Below are 24696 nucleotides of genomic sequence, written 5' to 3'. Positions count from 1 at the left end.
AGGCTCTCCTCCGGGGGCCCACCAGCCGACACTGTCTGGCTGACGGCATCTGAAGGAGGCCCAATCTGTGGGATCTTACTGGCCGCTGGGAGGTATGTGGCAGTAGGCGGTCTCGAAGGTACGCTGGCCCTAAGTCATATAGGGCTTTAAAGGTAATAACCAACACCTTGGCCATGTGGCCAAGCAACTCCAAGAGACATAGTGGCCTGCCCTTTTTCCTCACATGATCTCTTGAACTCTTCTAAACATAAGTGTGCAATTGATGACAGGGAGTGGAGGCTGTGGGACTCAGGACTTTAGAGACAGGAACAGATTCCAGCTTTCTAACTGTGAAGGCTCTGGAGAAGAAAGGAATGAAGTTTCATTTAAAGTTGTTTCCTGGGTGAAAAATGATTTGGCAAAAGGAAAGGAAGGTGTCAGTCATAGATAATAGTTACCTTGGAAATAAATACATTTCCCTATTAGATACAATGACTAAAGTTAAGGCCAACACACAGCACTTTCACTTGTTTTTGAAGTGCTCTTATTTATCTGTTTAAAAGCAAAAACAAATTGAATTGTTCAAATCAAGCTCAATTCCTGGTAACTTTAAAACATCTATGTGATTGTCCCAGGAGTAATACAGAAAAGCTTTTGTGTTTTTCTGAGACTTTTCCAGGCCAATTTACTGCCCAAATTTTCCTGGTGGTCTCCCACCCAATTATTAATCTGATCTGGCCTGTCTTGACTTTTCTTCAGCCAAAGTTGGTCAGATACTACCGGATAAAATCACCTCCGATTCACACTTTAGGCATCTTACTCTTAAATCGTCATTTGTCTAGTTCAGTGATGGGCAACCTTTTTGGCGTGGTGTGTCAAAAATCGGCAAAAAATCGAGCATAACTCGCGTTGTGTGTCACTTCGACAAAAACATAATTTTGCGCAATTTATAGTTTAAACTACAAAAATATATAATTGCAATATAATTGTATTTAATAAACCAAAAACAAATTATTTAACATAGCTGCTTAGTAACTTCTTTGTTAATCAGTCGATTTTGTATGTTGCCCTTGATATTATTATCAGTATCACTTACCAACGGTCCTGCTTAGCAACCAAAATGTTGGCTCAGAAACTCTGGCATTGAAGCGTGCAAGTCTTAAAGCTGTCAAGTTACAAGAACCTTGCACCCCTAACCCTTTAGGAAAAAAACCCCAGGGGTCTTCAAACCTGACAGCTTTAAGCCTTGTGGACTTCAACTCTTCAACTAAAAGAGAGACTGATAAATATTAAAAAAAATAAAACCAAAAAGCAGCTACTGCAGTGGCTTAGAATTTTACTCAAAATTACTGTTGAGCCCATGGAAAGTTCTGCAGCCCCAGGAGCAAAGGAAGGGGGACGGAGAGAGAGAGATTGGCTGTTTGGGGTGCTTGAAACCACCTGGCCCTCCCCAAAGGAAACCCTCATTTGCAGGATGAGCCTAGACTGGCTCTGCCCAGCGGGGTTACCCCAAGCGCCATTGGGCAGCGACGGATGCTTATCCTTTTTCCTTCGGCTGCTTCAGCTGGGACTTCAGACACCCCAAGGGAGGGACTTTATCGGGCCTCCCCCTCCCCACCCTTTGAATGAAGGTGTGATAGGTCTCCTCCATCCCTGCTCTTTAACCCAGCCAGAATTACAGGAGGGCTGCCCCCGTTCTGCTTTCCGGGGTGGATCTTAGCCGAGGGACACTAAGACCCCAGAATGGGTGGGGGTGGGTGGGGGAAGAGCTTCTTGACGGAGGCCACGATCGACTTTTGGAAGTTGTGTTTTCGTAAAATAAGATTAACCTTTGGATGTGTTTGTTCCGCTCGGCCAGCGGCGTTTTCTCCCACTTAATCCCGGCGGATCCTGATATCTGAGCTGGAAAACTGCAACCCCCCGGAAATGATGACGCCCCGCTGAGTAGCTGGGACTTGCAGAAAAAGGCTGCAGAGAGAAGCGTTCGATCCGTAATCCGTCTGTGGGGGGCGCTGGGGACAGGCCGGGCCCCTTCTTCCCACCTCTATCCCCCCCCACTCTTGAGGGACAAGCCCTTTCCCCCGTCCCAATGGTGGAATTTGAGGCTACCTCTGCTTTCCCTCTCCCTCCCTCAGTTGTGCAGCAGCGGCAGCGGCAGCTCTCAGCCTGGGCGGCAGCGTCACGCAGGCTGTGGAAGGAGGGGGAGGAGGGGGGAACCAAAGAGAGCTTTTACCGAGTCTGCGCCCCACAGCCAGGACCGTCCTGGCGCCTCAAGCCGCGTTTCTTCCTGCAAAGCCCTTCTGGCGTCAAGCGGAACTCTCGGGTTGCCCGAAGGGCTTTGCAGGAAGAAACGTGGCTTGAGGCGCCAGGACGGTCCTGGCTGTGGGGCGCAGACCCGGTAAAAGCCTCTCTTTGGTTGGTTCCCTCCTCCTCCTCCTCCTCCTCCTCCTTCCACAGCCTGTGTGACGCTGCCGCCCAGGCTGAGAGCTGCCGCTGAAACAAGTTTGGGGAGCATGTGCGTGTCACCCGAAATGGCTACGCGTGTCAGCACTGACACGCGTGTCATAGGTTCGCCATCACTGGTCTAGTTCATAGAATAGTGTCCTGGCTTTTGAAGAAAAACAAACCTTTGAACCAGTCTTGACAATAATCTTTGAAATTCAGAAACCCAGGGGCATTTTTCTCACATTTCATTTCATTCTTGGGATACTGGGATGTTAAAACAAAATCATGAAATGTCTAAAGTGGAGTAAGTAGCTATTCACAAAATGCTGAGACTCAGTCATTGATTCATCAAAGCACATTATACATATATAGTCTCAAAGGCAATGGTTGTCTGACCTGTTGTATCAATGATTCAACAATGCCATTATGGGTCATAGCTTCTTGGATGAGAAATGAAATATCTCCAAAGAAAAGCCAGAACGTCCAGTTGCTTCTTGAAAAAGCACCTTTGGGACAACCATGTCCTGACTGATAATTTCCATAGACATATTTCATTCTGGTTCATCTGTGGATTTGTTTAATGTACACATGTCATCTCATACTCCTATGTTCTGCCACTACAGTCCAAATGTTGCATTATGTTGCAAAAAAACATTTTAAATAGCTGGTTTAAGTATCTTTAATGTTCTCATTCCACAAAGCTAAAACAGAATCTTTTGTTTTGTTGTTTCCCAGAGTTAATTAGTGACAAATTACCCCAAACAACATAGTTTTGGAAACTGAACTGCAAAGTTCTAAATTGCTGACATAAATTTAGACAACTTAGAGTGATTTTAAATATTTCTGAAGAAATCTTGGCTATATCAGTAGGCTGACCAAAAGTAATTAGCCTGCCCTATAAGTTACTGAAAGGAATGTGGGAGATTGGGAGCTGTTCCAAACAAGGGGAGTGAGGGGGAATGAGAGACAAAATGAATGTTTCATATTTAAGGGCAAAGGAAGAATATCTATCACTTGTTTCCATAAAATTTATAAAATAGGCTGTTGCAAAAATGTTTCAAGAATAATATGTAGCTAGTTTTTCTACAATCAGGTTTGGAGCAGTGAGGTGGCCTACCACCTTATCTTTGCTGTTATTGTTATGCTTGGGATTATGCTTACTGTTAAGCAAGGGGCTTGGTCAGAATTCTTATAGCTTCCTATGTCCATAATACTCAAAAACTTGTATGTTTTCATATAACATAAGCCACAAATGGCAAATAATTCTGAAAATCTTAGAATTCTGATCTTTCTTTTTTTCAGGTGCGGGTGCATTCACAGGTCACAGGACTAATGAAAGCAAACATAGAAGCAATGTGTACTGCTGTATCTCCTGCTTCAAGAAACAACTATGAGTCTTTAACACTCAACATTTGTATCAGTGCAGAAATGCATCCTGAATACACAATTTTTTTCCGACTGGGTGACATAGTAATTAAGAAAAGGTAATTAAAGAGCGATTACTAATTACTAAAAAGTAATTAACTGTAACTCTATTCTGGAAATATACTGTGTGGTATACTTGCCCCATACTGTAGTTGAATACCAACTCCCATGTAAAGGGACACTTAATAAAGATATGCTGTGTTATCAGAACTATCAATAGTTCATGAATACAGTGCAACTATGTGCTCTATGAAGCTTCCTTGTCTTATACTCATGGGGATAGGTGTCAGCTATGTTTGGGGAGTACATGTTCATGAAAATGTATCATCTGAGTGGGACTTATGTACACAATAAAACTGCAATAATAAATGGTAGCCAATGCATATTATAGCAAAATATGAGAGAAACCTCTTTTCAGCAGTCTTTGCATATACCAAACAAAATTCCAATAAAAACTTTGTCTCCAGATTCTGTATAGTATCTGTTGTTTGCAGAGCAATTATGACAGTGGTCACTTCTCAATCAGCTTCACTGGAGATTTCAAATGGGTGGAGCTTCAACTCCTCTGCATGCATTGCATGGCATGCCTGTGTCTGGAGAGTCACAGCAGCACTAGTGCAGTCACTACCACCAAAACATACAAAACCCTCACTTACTCTCATAATAGATGATATGCACTCCCATCTTTTGAACACAAAGAGAAAGAGACTTTGATCCAAATACTCCCTCTGTATCTTGGTATACATGCTTTTTGCATCTTCCATACTGTAGATGTACAGATGTACTGTACTACCTTACAAGGGAAACTTTTCAATCACATGAGGGTTCACTCCTCAATCTTGAATGCTTTCTGCTCCTCCTTTGCCTGTCACTTTCCCATCCCACTCTACCTTCTTGAACATAGAAAAGGCAAGAAGACAGCTAAACAGGTTCTTTGCATCTTCTTGGTGCATCCATGCTTCTAACCTCGTCACTTTCCAAAGGTGACTTCTCTCCTTGTCAATTAATGCCAAAATTTTCAAACATATCTTCTTCCACTCTGCTAACTTCACTAGGATGGGTATGTTCTTTATCTCATATCAGAAGGTACTTTCCCCCCTCCAGCTCCTCTTGACTTGCCACAAATCAGAAAAAGAGTAATTCTCTTTATTTCATCTTCTACCCCTTCACCTCTCATGAATTATATTTCCATCTTTGGCTTTAACATACATTCAGCTATCCTATCTCTTCCCTGAATTGTCTATTACTGTATATATGGATACAACCTGTGTTGTTGGCATGCTAAGATTTGTTTTTCTAAAATTGATCCTTGTGTGTGAGTGCCATCTTGTGGTCAAATTATTCTCATCTTATTTGTCATTTAGGGCTGCACTCCTACAAATGCTGATGGAAATAAACTGGATTGAATTTATAAATTTTTCTTTCATGTAAATATATATAGCAAGATCAAGACTTCAGTAACTTTAGTTTCAGTAACTCCTATTCTTAAGGTTATTAATTTTATAGGTTAATATGGGAAATGAATTTGATAAGAATATGTTCTGCGACTGACATCATCAATGATGAAAATAAAATAAAATCATACTGTAGTTGTGCATACCGGTTAAATGTTTGAAAGCATTTTCATTCAAGAATAAAAATGGAAAGAGACACAGCTCAGGAACATATTTTTAAAATGTATTTTGTAAATAAACACTGAGCACACTACTCAAGACTAACTCTTCCACCACTGATTTCAAAAACAGTTATTGTTTTGGTTCAGCACTTTTAGTCTCCTTCAACATTTCTTGCCAGTTTTTCTCCATTTCTTCCTTACAAGTGAGAAAGGCATCTTCCAGACGTCTCATTGAATTGGCCAAGTCTGGATTAGCGCGCATTACCACCATATCATAAGCCATCCAAGTAGCCTGCACTGGGACAACCCAACAGATAAATTCAGTGATTCAATGGGTGGATTTGAATAGGATGAATGAGAAAGTAATAAAAAATAAACAGTAGCAGAACTGCCAATTCTAATTCTAAATATTTTTTCAAATATGGTATTTAAGGATTCAAGCCAATGCTTGCAAATGTTTGTATTATGCTACAGAAAATAGTTTATTCATCTACTGTTTTCCATTTTACTAATCATCAGGGTAGTTCTGTGTCAATAGCAATAGCAATAGCAGTAGACTTATATACCGCTTCATAGGGCTTTCAGCCCTCTCTAAGCGGTTTACAGAGAGTCAGCATATTGCCCCCAACAATCTGGGTCCTCATTTTACCCTGAGGTAAACCCTGAGCCGGTGAGATTTGAACCGCTGAACTGCTGATCTAGCAGTAGCCTGCAGTGCTGCATTTAACCACTGCGCCACCTTGGCTCAATTTTTAATTACAAAAGTTCTTGTTTTGACTATGTACGTATTCCTGATTACTTTTAACATGGACACTATACTGTAATGTACAGATATGCAATAAACAAAATTGTTAAGTAATTAATCTCACAATGTTAAATTAGTCCATTAAAAACAGTAGTGTGAATGAATGAATCAGGAATTGATCCATTAAAAGGAAGTTAAAATCTCTTCCCTGAAATGCACTCCTGATGAAAACAGTATGTCAAGGTTTGTTTGTTTTTTGCATAATCTGATTTACATTATCATAGTTGCTATATGTTTAGAACGTCTAATTAGAGAGACCAGATTTTTATTTGTAAAATGATGTTTTAATGAGAGCAAAAGCAATCAGTCAAATGACTACCCTATTTAGCGACCATTTGAAATTACAACAGTACTGAAAAAATAACTTTAGGAACAGTCTTCATACTTATAATCATCGCAGTGTCCCTATGATTGAGATTTTAGGTGCTTTATAATCGGTGGGCATTGTCACAGCATTCTGCAATCACATGATCACAATTTGCACACTTCATAACCAGCTTCTGACCAGCAGAGTCAATGGAGAAGCTGGCAGTAAAATTGAAAGTTGCAGTCATGTGATGTCTTGCTTAACGACTGTGGGTAATTCACTTAATGACTGTCATGAAAGTGAGATCATAAGTCCATCAGGGTCATGTAATATTTTGCTTAGTAGCCCTATCACTTAGCCTTATTATTGGAGTTTTTCTTCCAGAGTTTTTTTAATGCGTTTCCAATAGTACAATATTCTTTCATGAACTGGAAAACCTAATCTGCAAAGAAGGATTTCAATACAGAGACATAATGAATTGAAAATATTTACTCTTTTCCCACAACATATTATCTGCTTCAGTGGTGGGTTTGTACCAGTTTTACTACTGGTTCATTTGTGCACGCGTGATGCTTCTGCACATGTGCAGAAGTGTTCAGGTGGGTGGGTAGAGCCTCCTGCTGCCGCCACTACCAGTTCAGCTGAACCGGGCCGAACTGGAAGCAACCCATCTCTGATCTGCTTCCTTGATAACTAATTTTCCATATGTTTTTAAAGGCCCTTAATACATATGGAACATTTAATATGAAAAGGCAGAAATTTTTTTAGTTAAAGATAGTTAAACAAAAATTTCTTTCTAGGATTCTTTATTAGTGTGTTTATAATTGAGTCTGCACATTTGCAAAATGATGACATTTCCTATAAGAAATTATTTTCATTTAGTACTTTAAAAAAACATTCTTCTGAAAAATGAAAAGAAATTATGGTACTTAAATGAGCAATTTTTCTGGAAAAGCAAAGTAAAAAGTTCATAAAAACAAACTACATTAAGCTTAATTCCATAAAATAATAATCTGCAGAAACAGATCAGGTTACATAAAACAGTTCTAGCATAGAAATCCATAGTTCTTAACTATATGCTACATATGACCAGTGCTACCTAATGGGAACGCACATCCAACAGTTACTAATAAGTATTGTAATTCGAATGAACATATACAAAAAATGCAGTAAATTCTTATTACTCTGAATTGATAATTTGTTAGCAATATATAGATACACTTCAGGAATACGTCACACCTGATAATTTTTCCATGTCTTCCAGAAGCTTTTCCAAATCCCTATTCAAATCCTCAAGCATTTTTACCATGTTATCATAACTTCTTTCGCAGGGTTCACATTTAGCCATCTAATAGAAAACAAATGATTATTAATAGTAGAGCAACATGTGAACCTATATTTGATGCAAACAATAAAATGATGGTTTAAAAAAAAATTAATATTCATTTTAAGCATTTTATCAAACCAGAAGATTCCCAGTTTGGTTTAGAAACAATAAATAAAAATAGTTTTTGAGTGCAGACACAATCAGGTTTCAGAGGGCGCTTAAGATTCTTAAGTTTGGTTGAGGCCCTGGTCACTGCTTGAATAAGGGAGTGGTGATGCTTTCAAATAGATTACACCACTGCACTCTTCTTGTGCAGACTCTGGTATGTTTCCTAGTTTTAGGAGGAACTTGGAAGGATCTTTGGTGGGTAAAGCAGCAAAAGAAATGCCCACAGCACCACTGATATGAGAATACTACAGTTCTGCTGTAATAACTATTCTCAGTACCTTGTGTATCAGATTGCTTGGATTTGTTCCAAGTTAGTCTCCAGTTGGGCAAGTCCTATGGATTTGACTGAAGCTTGATCCTATGTTATCTATAATTATTTTTACCCAGTAGATTTGAGGAAGTGAATAGGGTCCTTGGTACTGTGGATACAGTACCTGTAATTTTGATTCAATCCCTTCCTGGCTGGTCAAGGCCAGGAAGGGGGCATGTAGATGGGTCTGTCTAGTGGCAAATTCTTCCCTAAGAGAACGGATGGTCCTGATGCTTGAATCAGACTATAGTCTATGCTCCTTTTCAAGAAGAAATCATCATTGAATCCTGCATATCTGGACAATCTTCATCCAGTCTGCAACATGTTTTGCTAGGAAGGCCCAAGTTTTAAAAGGTCCTGGAAGAAATGGATTATGTGGATCTTTTCTAGTCAAATACAGTCCAGGATAGTCCTGAGAAACCTTTGGTCACACTTGTTGATAAATTTTGGGGTCAGGATGGCAGTAATTCATTCATCCTATTCTTTTTTGTTAACCTCTCAGTAGCCTCCAATAATTCGATTAGCCATAGTAATCTTTTGGACTGGCTTAACTGATTGAGTACTGTCCTGCAATGGTCTCCTCCTTCCTTCAGACCAGTGTTGTTGCTTTACCCCTAGGCCCCTGCTTTGTGGGGTACCACAGGTGTTTTTCTCTCCTTTTTAACATTAGAGTGCAGTTTTACCACTACACTCATGATATTCGATTTTACATCTCCACCATAGTTGCTACCAAGTGAAGCTAGCAAACTTCTGTCAGTGTCTAGAGGTTATGGGATCTGGATGGTGAACCACAGATTCCAGTTCAATCCTTCCAGGACTGAGTAGCTGTTAGTTTTGGCTCCTACAAGAACTGGAAAATTTTTAAACCTTGTCTCTGAGTGGGGTAATCCTGCCCCATTTGAATGTATTTGACAACATGGGTATCCTTCTGAATTCACAGTTCCTATTGAAAGAACAGGTGGCAACTGTGGCTGAAGGCATTTTTACAGAACTTTGTCTTGTGCACCAATTGTGTCTATTCCTAGAGCTGGGAGCCCTGTTCTCAATCTCTCATGTCACCTCCTGACACCCTTTCCAGGTAGGACCAGACCAGACAGGAAACAAAAGCAGATGAGTTCTTTCTACTTTATTGTTAAGGCTATGTGAACATAATCTTACAAGTCTGAAAGTACAAACCTCCCATCATCTCCTTTACATCCTGAGAAGCTAAGGGAGGGTCCCTTCTGAGCCTTTTTCTCTACCCATTATGCTGTTGCAAGCTATGCACTCTCTCATTTGGCCATTCCCTAGGCAACATTTCTTCACCTGGTCTCCAGGACTTTCTCAAATATGGATTATTGCAATGCACTTTACTTGGGGCTGCCCTTTAAAATCATTCAAAAAATTCATTGATACATAATGCAGCAAAACAAATGATTCCTCATCACCTCTTGACATCTTGACTCCACAATCTACACTGGCTCCCGATAGGCTTCTGAGTATAATTGTAGGTTTTCGTTGTTACCTACAAAACACCCAATGGTATAGGACCATGCGGAGCTGCCTCCCTGCTAGGACAGTGATGGCAAACCTTTTCAGCACCGAGTGCCCAAACCAGAACGTGTGTGAATATGCACGCACCGGGGCGACAGAAACCTGAAGACGAGTTGGCCAGCGCATGCATGCCTGTTTTGGGGACATTTTTTGCTGTTTTCAGGCCATTTCAGGCCAAAAAATAACCAGAAAATGGCCCAGAAAATGGATACAAAACCAGCCTGGTTTGGGGACAATTTTGGGGCCATTTTCAGACTGTTTTCTGGTGCACTTGTGCCCACGAAGAGCAGCTGGCAATGCATGCCCACAGAGAGGGCTCTGCGTGCCACCTCTGGCACACGTGCCGTAGGTTCCCCATCACAGTGCTAGGATATCTGCCTACCTCACACCTTCCAACTGGAAGAGCATTCTCCAGGTGCCTTATTGGGACAATGCCGCCTTTGGGACCTCAAAGGCATGTCTTCTGAGTGGCAGCCTCTCCTTTTTTTTAATAGGTAAAGGTAAAGGTTTTCCTTGCACATATGTGCTAGTCGTTCCCGACTCTAGGGGGTGGTGCTCATCTCCGTTTCAAAGCCAAAGAGGCAGGGCTGTCCGAAGATGTCTCCATGGTCATGTGGCCAGCATGACTAAACACCGAAGGCACACAGAACGCTGTTACCTTCCTACCAAAGGTGGTCCCTATTTTTCTACTTGCATTTTTTATGTGCTTTCAAACTGCTAGGTTAGCAGAAGCTGGGACAAGTAACAGGAGCTTACCGTGCTATGTGGCACTAGGGATTCGAACCTGTCGAACTGCCAACCTTTCTATTGACAAGCTCAGCGTCTTAGCCACCATGTCCCTTATTATTTTTTTAATAATATATCCCCAAATTTGAATAATCTGCCCCCTGATCCAGCAAGTCTTTAGAAAAGCAGTTGAGACGTGGCTCTTTTCTAAGGTCTTGGGATCTCAATGAATATACTGTAGTCACAATTATTAACTGCAATTCACCTTAATCCAGTCGCCATTTTATGGCTTTAGTTCATTTTTTAAGTATTGTGTTTCTCTTTTTTCCGGTTTGTAATTGACTTTTGTATACTCAACAGAGAGTGACTTTATTGAGTTGGGTGATCATAGTCTAATCCTTTGTCCAATGCAGATGTCAGTTATTATAGTATTAATGATAAATGATTATGTGGCTCTGTTTAAATACTTCCAAAGAAAGAGTTCAGCATCATTCTTAACAACTCTTACTATGTAGAAGTATTTCCTAATAATCAACCCAAACCTGCTGTCTGTGAACACTGAACAGTGAACATATATCCACATGTTTGTTCTACCTCCATAACAACTCTTTTAACTCATTGCAGTTTGTCTCCATCTCAATTGAATTCCTCTGTCAAATAGTTGATTAATATGTAGGATAAACTTAATCTTTTCCAGTGTGAATGTTTATTCAGCACAATTGTTTTCATCTACATTCTTATCCAAAAATTTAAATAGCTAATGCAACTATTGCTTATACTGAAGCCTACTGAATTACTTAACTTTATTTTAAAATGTTAGATACTTGTTTTGATTAGTCAAAAATATCTTTGTTGAATAACCATTAATTTATTAGACAAATGAAACAGATTTCAGAATTTTAACATAATTTCAAAATGAAAACCAAATAGGATATGATCCCAAGAAAATCACAAGAAAACTTTCAATTGGTTAATAACTGTTGACAGTCACGATGGTCACAGAACCAATCACTTCCAGGCAATGTAAAACATTGTGCTACCCTCTTCCAGTTACAATTACATTTTGGGCACCTGGCAAACTGTTTGGCAACCTGCTCATATTTACAACTAGTTGACAAGTGCTTTGCAATCATCAGTTACAATCTTCTCTGCCTGTTTTTGAGGAAAGTTGCTAACAAAGGAGACAAAGGGTTTGCCATCCACAATACCACCCCCAGCACACTGAGGGATTTTACCTCACCTCCATGAGGGGAAATCCTCCCTCACCCTGGAAGAACAGAACTTTCTGAGCAGAGCCTTTGAGAATGCCAGTTCGCTAGCATTTTTTTCCTCCAGAGAGGAGGACACTAGAGAAAGAGCTGGACTCTAGAATGGATGCTTTTGCTATCATCCTTCTCACCTTTCTGGATATTGTGAAATCCTGATGCTCAGAGGCTTTAGCATTTTTTCTTTGGAGGATAATTGCAGTTTGCTTATAAGAAGCTTCCGAAGAAGGCCACCCAAACCATCTCAGGATAAAGAAAATTGCCAAAAAGGAGGGCTTTGCTACTAGAAAGCTAAATCTGCAAGTTAACAAAGATGCTATTTCAAACATTTCAATGATCTAAGGTGGCGTCCCCAAACTCTTCAGTTCATTGACTTGTAAAAAAAATTTGTAGGAAAATAATTAAATAAAATTGACTTTACTACTAGTAGTGCAAATAACAATACTGGCCTTTGGTTAGTCCCATCAACCTTGGGGGTCAAGATTGATCATTTTGTGGAACCTTGATCTAAGGGTTGTTTCCACAATCATGCTGTAGTACTGTTTATATGTGTTTAAATCAGAATGTTGTATCAGAATGAAATATGATACCCATTACTCTCTGTCTATTATACCAGTTATTGAGCAAATATAGATTTACACATTTTAAGGTTGCCCTTCAATAATATTAGAATAAAGGAGGAAATACTATTATAATACTTGTGTAGCTAATGATGATTTATGCCTGTCTCATAGATGAGTGGATGAGATAAAGGTAAAGTCATGGAAATGAGGTAGAAAAAATATGCTGGCAGTGCATATTTGTATCTTTTCGATATGTAAGTCTGAGTACATAGCCTATGTTCTAGCAGTTCCATTATTCTTTCGTAGGAATTTTTCACACAGGGATAATGCTAGACTAACGACATCTATCCTCTGTTGAGTGACAAAATATTATCTGTACTGGCATCCTAGATCTTGTTATTTTCTGTTTGTGAATAGAAATACTTTTGTACACTACTGTCTGAATATTGGCAATACATTTTTCAAACACTGAATGATTTATAAATAATTTGCAAATTGCTCCTCTAAAGCAATTGGAAAAAATGGTACTGAATGTCCTTCACAACTGTAGAATTAGACTTTAGTTTCAAGGTTGAAGTACATAGCTATACGATGTATCAATGAATCTGAAATACTTAGGCACTAATCTCATTGAGAACAGTAATAAAAAGTCATACAAACCTATTTATTGGACTTGATTAGATTGTTGATTGGAAGTGGGTCAAATGAAATACTCTGTTCTGGGTTTAGTAGCAATATATAGCAATAGCAGTAGACTTATATACCGCTTCATAGGCCTTTCAGGCCTCTCTAAGCGGTTTACAGAGAGTCAGCATATTGCCCCCAACAATCTGGGTCCTCATTTTACCCACCTCGGAAGGATGGAAGGCTGAGTCAACCCTGAGCCAGTGAGATTTGAACCGCTGACCTGCTGATCTAGCAGTAGCCTGCAGTGCTGCATTTAACCACTGCGCCACCTTGGCTCTTAGTAAGCAAAATGCAATTTTAATGCATACTTCATGGAAGTATAATGATTTTTAATGATGGGTAACCTACTTTAAATGAAGCAATTTATTTTTAAGCCAAATCTGAATGTGGGTCATTTCCTATCCCAATTACTTGGAATTTAGCTGTGGCTTTACTTCATAAAAATTGTTCATAATATTATAACAATTTTGGATTGTGTTTAGTGTATTTAAGCAGAGAGATGTTGAACATGGTATCCTTCTAGACAACAAATGAAATTTAATATAATTGAACTATATAGGCTCTTTACATATTTTGAAACTGAAAATTGCTCTCCACTAAATGATTGTTGTGTGTGTGTGTGTGTGCGTGCGCACGTGCACACATGCATACACACACAAACATACAAGCAAAATGAAAGAACAAAATCACAAAGATTTATATTATCTAAGAAAAAGTACTTTAATTCTGCAATGTCCTATTTATATATCAATATATTCATAATTAATTTAATGGACATTTATTAAGCTTCCATATAATACAATATAGTCACATGAATCTTAACATTTAGTCAGAAGTCTATGGTATTCCATTTAATAGGACTTACATCCAAAGAAAGTTACATTTAACATTGCTGAAATATAATTTATCACTCAGATAATTTTTTTACTTCAATGGTATATATCCTTCCAGGCAGTCAAAAACATATGTTTATCTGCAAGTAAATTCAAGTCGATTAAGTAGGGACTTGATATAAATAGGTAACAGGATATTCACTCCACTGACCTTAGTTCCATGAAAACCTATGTCGGATTGGGGTATAAGTTAAACCAGATCATTATTATTTCCGGCCCACATGAAGTATAAAATAATTTTTATAAAGGAGTTTTAAAGAACCCTACGGGATAAACTGCTCGCCGCCCCCGTGACTGAGGAAGACTGGCTTACTTTTTTTACAATACATTTCACTGAGGTTTAACACACGCGACACATTAACACGCGAGAAAGGAAGTAAATGTTTTAGGTAAAATAAGATATACTGGATCACCGGTTTTGGCGTTGAGTGGAGTCGAAGAAACGTGAACTTCCTCCAAGACTGCTCTCCTCAACTACTGCCAAACGACTTGGCTAGAAAGACTAGAAAGCAGGACTTTTTGGGGGGGGGGGTTGGCTCCTTGAGTAGGAGGCGGCAAGAGGACGGCGGCCGTGGTCTCTGGCAGCCCTTTCCAAATAACCTTTACACATGGAAACGGTCGGGGCTACATTAAACCTAATTAGGGAGGGAGAGCGAGGGAGTCAAGCCAGCCTTCTCTGGGCCGCCCTCAGTTCACTGCCTCCCGCCTCGGTTTCCCAAACGGCTTCTAACGGCGTGCCCGCTCCCTTTCGCAAGGGGAGCTCGACCTATTTCCCTTGGGCCGCCTGTATCAGCCGCCCTGGGCCGACCTACCTTCTCACCCGCCATCCCCCCACACTTCTCCGGGGCCGCTGCGGCTGGACCTCCGCTTCGCCCAAAGAGGAAGGAGGAGGCGGCACGGTTGGTGCGCGAAACGCCCCCACGCGCCTCTTTCCTCGGCTGCCGCAGCGGGAATATCCCTGGGCGTTTGCACCCGGTTCTTCTGCCCACAACTTTCATCGGACGTGCAATGTTGAAGAAAAAAGAATTCACCAACTTTTCACGTACAGTAAGACGCTTATTGTCTCATGACCCACAAGTTATATAATTTTGTCTTTTAGTTGAGAAAAAAAAAACATTTGTCCATTCTGCATCAAATACTCTATTCTGATTTGATTTTCTTCCTCTAACCTCTACTAGGTACTAGGTAGGTTTATGATTTTAAAAATCAAAATTGGCTTTTAAGAAGAATATTTATTTTTATAAAACTCATGGATGTTCAACCAATAGCACACAAAATAAAAGTAAAAGTAATGCATAGGTAAATTAATAAGCACATGTTAAGGTAGAAAACATACTTTATAAAAACAGATATGAAGTAACATTTTTTTTAAAAAAAACCATTACAATATAATATAGAACTACAAAGGTACCCACATAGCTGGGCTCTTAACTCATGTGGATCTATGCGCATTTGGGTTTTACTACCTCCTGCCTTATATTCTTAATGAAAAAAAACAATCACTTTGTAAAATGTTACTGTGCTCAACAAATAATGATGGCTATGTATTTGTCCTTTTTGATAGCCATTCAAATAATGTGACTTAATCAACTGAAATAGAGTCCAAGCACCTATTTGAAAATTTATCTGGCTATTTTTTCATCTGAATGAGTTAAATTGTCTAGTTTTTCAAATATGTAACACAGGAAGAGGATTGAAACCCAAGGACTTAATGCAATCAAATTTACGGTAAGTAAAAGGAAGAGAAGGTTTGGAACCCATTTCCTGCTTATATTCTCCTTGGATTGCAGCCTAAATAAATCCAATAAATTGAGTCTCCCTGGGTATCCCTGAATTTTTCTCTCGCTCTCTTAAAGCAGAAATTAGTTTGCAGGGATATGGTGAACTAACAGTCAGTCAAAACTCTGGTTTTGTGTCTATTAAATCAGAGGTCCCTAACCACCCCCCTCCCGGTTTGTGACCGGCACCAGGCTGTGGCATGCCAGAAACTGAGCCATACAAACAGCTGAAGCTTCATCCACATGATGCAGACCACACACGAAATCATGCCCCCTCTGGTTTGCGGAAAAACCTTTCCACAGAACCATTCCCTGGTACACAAAAGGTTGGGGGGGGGCTATTCTCTTAGAAAATGGCATTTTCAACTTTTAAAAAATATAATTATTACTGATATTCCATTCTTTAGTCTACAATATGATGGCAAGCTATTATTTCTAAGAGATATATTCTAATCTATCTGAAAGGCACTAGATTGCAGAAGGCTATGCTATTTTCTTTCCTTTTCTATAGAATACTGTTCCACGTTAGAGATTACTTGAGAAGCTTCCCCATTTTGTCAAAAGTTACTTTTCCAAAATAAATTTAGGGACATTTTTAGAGATGCACTGATACAAATAAGTAGTTATAATTTTATAACTCTAGCAAACAGGCTTAAGACCAGTAGTGGGATTCAAACTCAGCCAGAAAATTAATCAGTTAACTTTCTAAGCAGTTCAGACAACCGTTTGTTGGAAGAAATCTCCTTTTGTTTTTTTCCACTTTACAGGGCTAATCCTGTAAGGAAGGCAGGAAGAAAACATTGTGGTGTTGTTTCTAGCCTAATCTTTATTGCCCTGCTTACAGAAACTGCCTCTCCGGTTAACTCTTATTACATTGTAACAGCTAAGGTAAAGCACCCATCGACATCAGTGACGTTGAGTTGGCCATGAACACATGGTCACATGACCACCGAGCCACACCTATCCAGCTGGTCATTAGGGCAGAAAACCAGTTGTTAAATTATTTGAATCCCATTAGACACATTTCATTCACTGTTTGTTTAACAGTGATTTATTGAATAAGCAATTGGCTGAGTTTGTTTAACATAGAGATATGGATTGTGTAATTTCCAGGGCTCTACAGAGTTGGGTACCTTTGATAAGTTTAATATATAAGGTTTTTTGTTTTTATTAATTTTTTAGAGAAGTTTCTGGAAAAAAAGAAGTTAATCCAAAGTCATTCATAGAACTTTGTGGTTGAATAGTAGTAGAATTCTAGTCTCCCCATTTCTGATTCATGTTAAATACATGATGCAATTCTGAATCCTCGTGATCACATGCAATGCCCCCTCCCCAGACCTAGATGCAGCCTTTATAGGTCCTATTTAGTGCTGAATTCTAAAGCATTATGTCATGAAACTGAAAAAAATATGAAATACATTAAAATGATCACATAAAGTATTTATTTACATAATTTATCTGTTGTCCAATCTTAACTTACAAGGATATTCTCCAAAAAAAAGCAGTTCTCAAGCAGCATTAAAGCATAATGAATGTCAAACATATACACTAGAAAAGAACTTTTGAATCCAGATCCAAATTCATAAGAAACATAAATGGAATCTGCTTGTTTGTAACAAGTTAGTGCATTCTGGGATAACAGGTTAGACTTTCTTTCATTGAAGAAAGCTATCATATTCCCTTATCCCCCCAACAATATGGACACCACTCTTGATGAGTCAAGAGGGACAATTCGAAGGATCACATCAGGCATTAGGGTCCATTAGGCAAGTAAGCAATGAATTGGGAGAAAGGTATGAATTTTGGGAATGTAAATCAGCAAAAAAAAAGGGGGGGGAATATAAAGAAAAGTTTAGGGACTCAGAGAGGTTCTCTAGAACTTCTAGAGCCAGTGTAGGAACCAAAAATTATAAAATTAGAGCACAGCATATCATCCTGACCAATCAGCAAACTATAAAAAATACTTTGTTGACATATTAAAGCAGACTATGCAGTGCATTTCAAAGAACCCCAAATGCTTTGACATATGCTTTTAGAAATCAGTGCAGTCTTCTTGAAATTTCTTGGAACCAGGTCCACAGCCACGTCTGTGTTTAAATGTGGAGACCAAATTATCTTCTGTTTGTTCTTGAGGTAAAAGCATGCTAGTAAGCAAAATAGGATCCTGTTTATGTTCCACTTCATAAAAAGGGCAAGTTTTCAAGTGTACAGCTATGGATGGAATATTGCTGAGTTGCCACCTATTGATAGTGGAGAACAAGGTGCTAAATTTCCAGATCTACCAAAAGAGATGAACAAAAGAGAGTAAGAAAATGTCAGTATTGTGATAAGATGTTGCAAATAACTCTTTCCTATATGAACCAAAGGAAAGCATGGACAATATTTGTATATTAATTATTTCAACAGATTTGTCATGGTGAAAACAGGAAAGTGTTTATGTATTTTATTTATTTACATTCTTTAAAACTCTTGGACAAGTACTGGTTTAACATGGCTATCCATAGTTTTATAGCCTGCATTGATTTTTTTAAACAACTAAGTCATATGTTATGTTACTACCCTTTTTAAAGAGCATTTCAGAATTAGAGATTTTATTCAAACACCAGATGTTGATTATTGTGCCTGTTGTCAGGAAAACTGTGCTATCTGTGGTATCTGTTGATAAATAAAATGTTCTCTATAGGAACAAAAGTTTTTATTTTAATGTGATTCCAAGATCCATTTTTATCTATGTACCATCTGAAGTTGAATTACCAAGTTGTTGGTTTAAATGTTTTAGTTGAGATGGTTGGAAATTATAGTAAAAATTCTAGATAATTTTATCTATGGGTGTGGTATGGGTAAAGATGTTAATATACTTTTTATTTGACTGTTCATATTTCCTTGATTCAAATTCAAAATATATAATTCTTTGGATTCATGGAGGATCTAAATAAGATCCAACTTGAAACTAAAGAGAAATTTCCTGACAGTGAGAACAATTAACCCAGGGGTCTCCCCAATCCATGGTCTGACACCGGTCCGCAGCATGCCAGAAACAGGTCCACACAAACAAGTGAAGCCCTACCCATGGGATGCAGGCAGCACAAGAAATCACCCCTCCTCCGGTCTGCAGAAAATCTCCATGAAACCAATCCCTGGTGCGCACTGGGGGGCACTGAATTAACCAACAGAGCAGCTTACACCTCCCAAAGTAATTGGTGTTCCATTACTAGAGGTTTCCAAGAAAAGATTAGAAGCCATTTGTCCAAGATGGAATCAAGTATTCTGCTTGGGCAAGGGTTTGGACTAGAAGACCTCCAAGGTCCCTTCCAGCCCTATGATCTTTCTATGATCTTTCCTATAGATGTTAGGTTTGCAATAGGATATATTGTCCCTCAGATTGTCAACTTCTAAGTCATTTCATGCTTCAGGATTCACTGTAATGCACTGTTCTATCTGTGACAAAATTGATAATCAATACAGACCACCAATTGTATGTATCATATGATCCTTCAACTTTGCATTGTTAACAGCCTAGCTGCCTCATTTTATACCAGTAGTAAGTTCTGACACTTGTAAAAATAGTCCTAGATTTTGTACACTTTAATAATCCAAAGATATAACCAAAGCATATTCTTGACTCTTTCAGGAACGTTTGCAGCTGGTACTATAGTCATAATTACATAAAGATGCATTTCATTCCAGCTGCCAATTATGTTCAGTGAGAGATAACAATCACAGAGCATTGCCATGCTGCATATCTATTCTTTCTGAGGTAATACAACATCACACAAAATAGAATGAAACTCAGTCTCCATGTACAGCTTCTACTGACTAACACCAGTCCCTCTTGTCTGGCTTTAATCAGTCAACTGCCTATGGTTTGGCCAATCATTTTGAAATTTTTCATTTGGAGACTCTTTGACCCTTCTTTTGAGAAGTTTAAATCAAATCCTATAATCATGCATTCTGATTGTCACAGGATTGTTTATAGTATGTTCATGCTTAACTAAAATTACAGGTAGTCCCCGACTTTAGACTACAGCTGAGCCCAAAATTTATGTTGCTAAGTGAGACATTCGTTAAGTGAGTTTTGCCCCATTTTACAATCGTTCTTGCCATAGTTGTTAAGTGAATCACAGCAGTTGTTCAGTTAGTAACCAGGTTGTTAAGTGTATCTGGCTTCCCCATTGACTTTGCTTGTCAGAAAGATCACAAAAGGTGATCCCATGACCCTGGGACACTGCAAATCATAAATATCAGTTAATTGCTACCTGTCTGAATTTTGATCACATGATCATGGAGATGCGGCACCTGTTGTTAAGTGTGAAAAGTGGTCATAAGTCACTTTTTTTTCAGTGCCATTGTAATTTTGAACATTCACTAAACAAATAGTTGTAAGTAAGGGACTACCTGTACTTTGTAATGCTAAAAATATCCATAACTTAGAAGCCACTATAAATATCCCTTTATCCTTCTATTTGGATAATTCTGCTGCACTTTTCTGTACCCCCAGCACTTACCTTTCCACAGACTCTCCATGATGTTCTTCCATGAGAATATCTTTTCTTTTTCCACAGCAGAAAAACCATTCCTCTTTCATGCAGCAGAGTAGCACAGATATCCCTCATCTGTACTGACACCTGAGCTAGCTGAGACAAGCTAACACTATCCAAAAATCCAGCAATGTACTTCAGGATCTCCATGGGAAGATTAGTTAGAGCAATCCTTTCATTCCTTTGTCTACTACTTATAAAGTTACTTTTCTTGGCTTCTGAGAGGACAGGATCGATCTCTGGCTTAACAACAAATGCCATGAGGTGCTGATTGTAGATAACATTTGTCTTTTGCCCAGAAGAATGCCAAGGATATTGAACAAAAGTGCATCCCAAATAGGCAAGTGGGCAGCGACGCTGGAACCACCCATCTAAGGAGGACTGGATATCTGCATGAACATTCTTGAAATGTGAAGAAAACTCGTCTCTCCTAAAAAAGTGGTTACAAGAGAATGTAAATGCAGAGCTGCTTTTGTTGTATCTTTGAGTTACACTCTCAGTATGGAGCTGCATATGGAGATCCAGTGGGTCTTTTGTATCTAAAATATCTGCTAGAACAGCTCTTGAAGAAAAAGGCTGGGCAACAAAGCTGTATGTTTGAGTCCCAGTATCCACATATAAGGCATCAGAGGACTTTGTTTTAGATATTTCATGACCTTTTAGTTCCTTCTCAAGAGTGCATAACAGTGTTGTTTTTATTATGTTTGATTTGGGAAGTTCTTCAACATCTATGCCCAACTCTGAAGTATCCAGGGATATGCTCTTACCTGGCTTTTTATTTGCCATAGCATCCCCAAGCTTTGCTCTTTTGCCACAATAACTAAGTGGTGGTCTGAAGGTGGTCTCAGTCTTCAGTTCCTGAACTTCCAGGTTTCCATATACAAAGTCTTTTTCTCTGGGAGTGCAAGCGGGCATCTGACCAAAATGAATGAGCATCCTTCCATGGTGCACCAAGTACATGTTATATTCCCCAACAGGAACCTCATTCTTCAGCCTCTCTAGCACTCCATCTTGCCAAGGAGCCAACCCTGTTTTTTCAGCTGCTAAATGGATTTGATGGATTTCATTTTTTTCAGTGCCTTCTGTACTTCTGGCTCCTTCCACAGTGCTACCAGAAGCATGTTCTTTATGTGAAGATCCACTTTCAGATGCGTTTTCTGTATTGCTGGGTGACAGGTCTGCTACTTGGCATGCTTGAAATTCTTTACTAAACATTTTTTCCCAGCTTTTGTAACCAATCAAATCCATTCCTTCTTTATTTTTTGCCAGATTTTCACGTTCCTGCTGGGTGAGCACAGCTGCCTCAGCTTCATTTGGTGGGTTCTGCTCAGCAATTCCTCCAACAGCTTTTTCTTCAAAATAGTCAATATCATCTGTTGTTTCTTCCAGGGTACGAGCCCCTCTGCATTCTGGGAAAATCTTGGCCATTTTGAGTGCTTTAAAGAGAGCTGCCTGATCTCTCAGAGCTATGGCTACATCCAGGCACTCTTCCTTGGGCTGCTGCTTCATAATGTTCTCATGAAGAATGGCTTCAGAATCTGCACATGGCCAACGATTCCATTCCATAGAACAAGAAACTATGCTGGCGGGGCAAACTTGGAGATGTTTTGCCACTTTAAAACGGGCCATTGTAAAAGGGCAGCCGTAAATAGAATTAAGGCATGAAACTTGTTCCAGGGGACACAGGAGTTTATGATCATCCTCTTTGCACATATGAAAGACAGCACCACAGTGAGAATGGCAACTGATCACTACACATGAGACTGAAGGCTCTGCTGGAGCTTGGCAGTATTTGTTGAAACACTTCTCACAGTGCTTATGTAGTCCAACTGGAGTCGGCCGTCTGCTAATCTAAAGGAAGGTGGGGCGGGGGAGGAGAAGCAAGGATTTAAAACATTTAGGAACACTGAAACAATGTTTATAGCTAAAAGAATTCTGCATGCGGAAAAGTACATGAAATATTTTAGACAAAAAGGTTTGGCAGATAACCAGCCACTTTCAAAATAACTATGACATGTAGCTACAACTCTGTAAAATTTTAATATAAAAATCAAGTACCGTATTTTTTGGAGTATAAGACACACCTTTTTTTCTCAAAAAAAGAGGCTGAAAATCTGGGTGCGTCTCATACATCAAATATAGCATTTTTTGCCTCCTGAAGCCCCGCCCCCTTCACCAAAATGGCCGTGCATGGCCTTATAGAAGCTTTCAGACAGCTCTTGGGGGCTGGGGAGGGCAGAAATGAGCAAAAAATGGCCCGTTTTTTGCCAGCCCCCAGGAGCACTCTATAACCCTCCATAAGGCTATGCATGCTTTTTTTTTTTTTGACAACAAACGGGCTGTTTTTTGCTCGTTTTTGCCCCCCCCCCCGAGCACTCTGCAAGCCCAAGGCTATTCATGCCTTTTATTTGGAAAAAAAGGCCCTGTTTTTGCAAAAAACGGGCCGTTTTGCAGAGGTTTGCAGAGTGCAAAACCTTTTTTTTCCTTTTAGAAAGCTCTTTAACTGATTGATGAGAATTACATTGATCAAATGCTGTGCCAGCAGGAACAAAGTCAGTGATTTCCTTCTCCAGCACGTGGGTAAATACACCTGGAAACACCTACCTACCTACCTACCTACCTACCTTCTCTCTCTCCCAACCTACTGTATTTCTCTCTCTCTCTCCCTCTCCCTCTATCTATCTACCTACCTACTCTATTTCTCCCTCTCTCTCTATCCCTCTATCTACCTACATACCTACTCACTCACTCTCCCTACCTATCTACTGTATTTCTCTCTCTCTCTTTCTATTTCTGTCTATCCCTCTATCTATCTACCTACATACCTACTCACTCTCTCTCCCTACCTATCTACTGTATTTCTCTCTCTCTTTCTATTTCTATCTATCTATCTCTCTACCTAGCTACCTACCCTCTCTCTCCCTACCTATCTACTGTATTTCTCTCTCTCTCTATTTCTCTCTCTCTATCCCTCTACCTACCTACACTTTCTCTCTCTCTCTCTCTCTCTCTCTCTCCCTACTTACCTACTATATTTCTCTATCTATCTTTATTTCTCTCTCTCTCTCTCTCTCTCTCTCTCTCTCTCTCTCTCTCTCTCTCTCTCTCTCTCTCTCCCTCCCTCCCTCTGTCCCTTTATCTACCTACCTACTTTAAAAAAAAATTGCCTCTTCAAAACCTTGGTGCGTCTTATACGCCAGTGCATCTTATACTCTGAAAAATACGGTAACAATTCAGGTTCATCCATAACCAATGAGAAAATTAAGGCTGACTGAATCATTGCAAAATATGAATCCTGAACCTACAGTGAAAGAATAGAATAGAATAGAATAACTTTATTGTCACTTTAAATGTACATTAATCAGCATACATTAAAATGAAATTTTGTTGAATTCAGCTTTCAAAAAATAAAACATTATGCATATACACATGCACACATATATATGACGCAGAGAATCATCACAGTCTATGTATGGTGGGGGGAAAAATCCTGCGAGTTTACAAGATGGGTGGCATAAGGAACAAAGCTGTTACAGAATCTAGTAGTCCTGCTATAGATACTTCAAAACCACCTCCCACAGGGGGACAACAGAAGCAGAAGTGGATGTGTGGAGTCGCTAACAATGCTTCAAGCTCTAAGCACATAGCGCTTATAAGCAGTATCCTGAATAACAGGAAGCGATTTTCCTATAATCTCAGCTATCCTTATCACTCTCTGAATGGGCTTTCTACCTGAGGCACTTCTACCATCAAACCAAACAGTAATCAGTTGTTAAATCATTCCTCTGTAAAAAGTAGCAGGACAGAAGGAGAAATATGTACTCTCCTCATCTGACACAGGAAATGCAAATGCTGGTTTGCATGATTCACTAAGGATCACATGTGGAGAGACCAGTTCAGATTGTTAGTTATCTGCACCCCCAGATACTTAATACTATTGACCACCTCCACAACTGCAGCCTTGATACAAAGTTGAGTATGACTATGCCAGCTCTTTCTAAAATCAACAATAATCTCCTTTGTTTTGTTAAAATGGAGTTATTTTTATTGCACCAATCCACCAAAGCCTTCACTTCCTCCCTATAAGAATCTTCATTGTCATCCTGGAGAAGCCGCACCACTACACTCATTCGCAAACTTCCAAATTTGATTCATAGTAGACTTGGCACAGCATTCATGGGTCATCAAGGTGAACACTAACCGATTCAAGACATAGCCCTATGGGGAACCTATACTCAAGGAGATGGAATTGGAACTTTCCTTCCAATTCGTACAAACTGGGGTCTATCAATAAGGAAATAAAGTATACAGTAACATAAAGAAGTATTATGC

General features: G+C 39.4%; 2 protein-coding genes across 2 annotated transcripts; both read right to left on the bottom strand.

The window, feature by feature from the left end:
* Positions 1-5512: 5512 nt before the first annotated feature.
* Positions 5513-14987, bottom strand: SYCE3 (synaptonemal complex central element protein 3). Its single transcript, XM_032213193.1, has 3 exons — positions 14861-14987; positions 7816-7924; positions 5513-5761 (listed from the first exon to the last, which is right to left on the bottom strand). The coding sequence occupies exons 1-3, from the start codon at positions 14873-14875 to the stop codon at positions 5595-5597; spliced, it is 291 nt and encodes a 96-aa protein (XP_032069084.1). The 5' UTR covers positions 14876-14987; the 3' UTR covers positions 5513-5594.
* A 2413-nt stretch (positions 14988-17400) lies between these two features.
* Positions 17401-24494, bottom strand: FBXO40 (F-box protein 40). The gene is made up of 3 exons (XM_032213096.1): positions 24426-24494; positions 20332-22215; positions 17401-18104 (listed from the first exon to the last, which is right to left on the bottom strand). The coding sequence occupies exons 1-3, from the start codon at positions 24492-24494 to the stop codon at positions 17859-17861; spliced, it is 2199 nt and encodes a 732-aa protein (XP_032068987.1). The 3' UTR covers positions 17401-17858.
* Between the last annotated feature and the right edge of the window lie 202 nt (positions 24495-24696).

This window comes from Thamnophis elegans, chromosome 3 (assembly GCF_009769535.1).
Source record: "Thamnophis elegans isolate rThaEle1 chromosome 3, rThaEle1.pri, whole genome shotgun sequence".
Lineage (NCBI taxonomy): Eukaryota > Metazoa > Chordata > Lepidosauria > Squamata > Colubridae > Thamnophis > Thamnophis elegans.
This window is presented reverse-complemented; position numbering and strand designations above follow the sequence as displayed.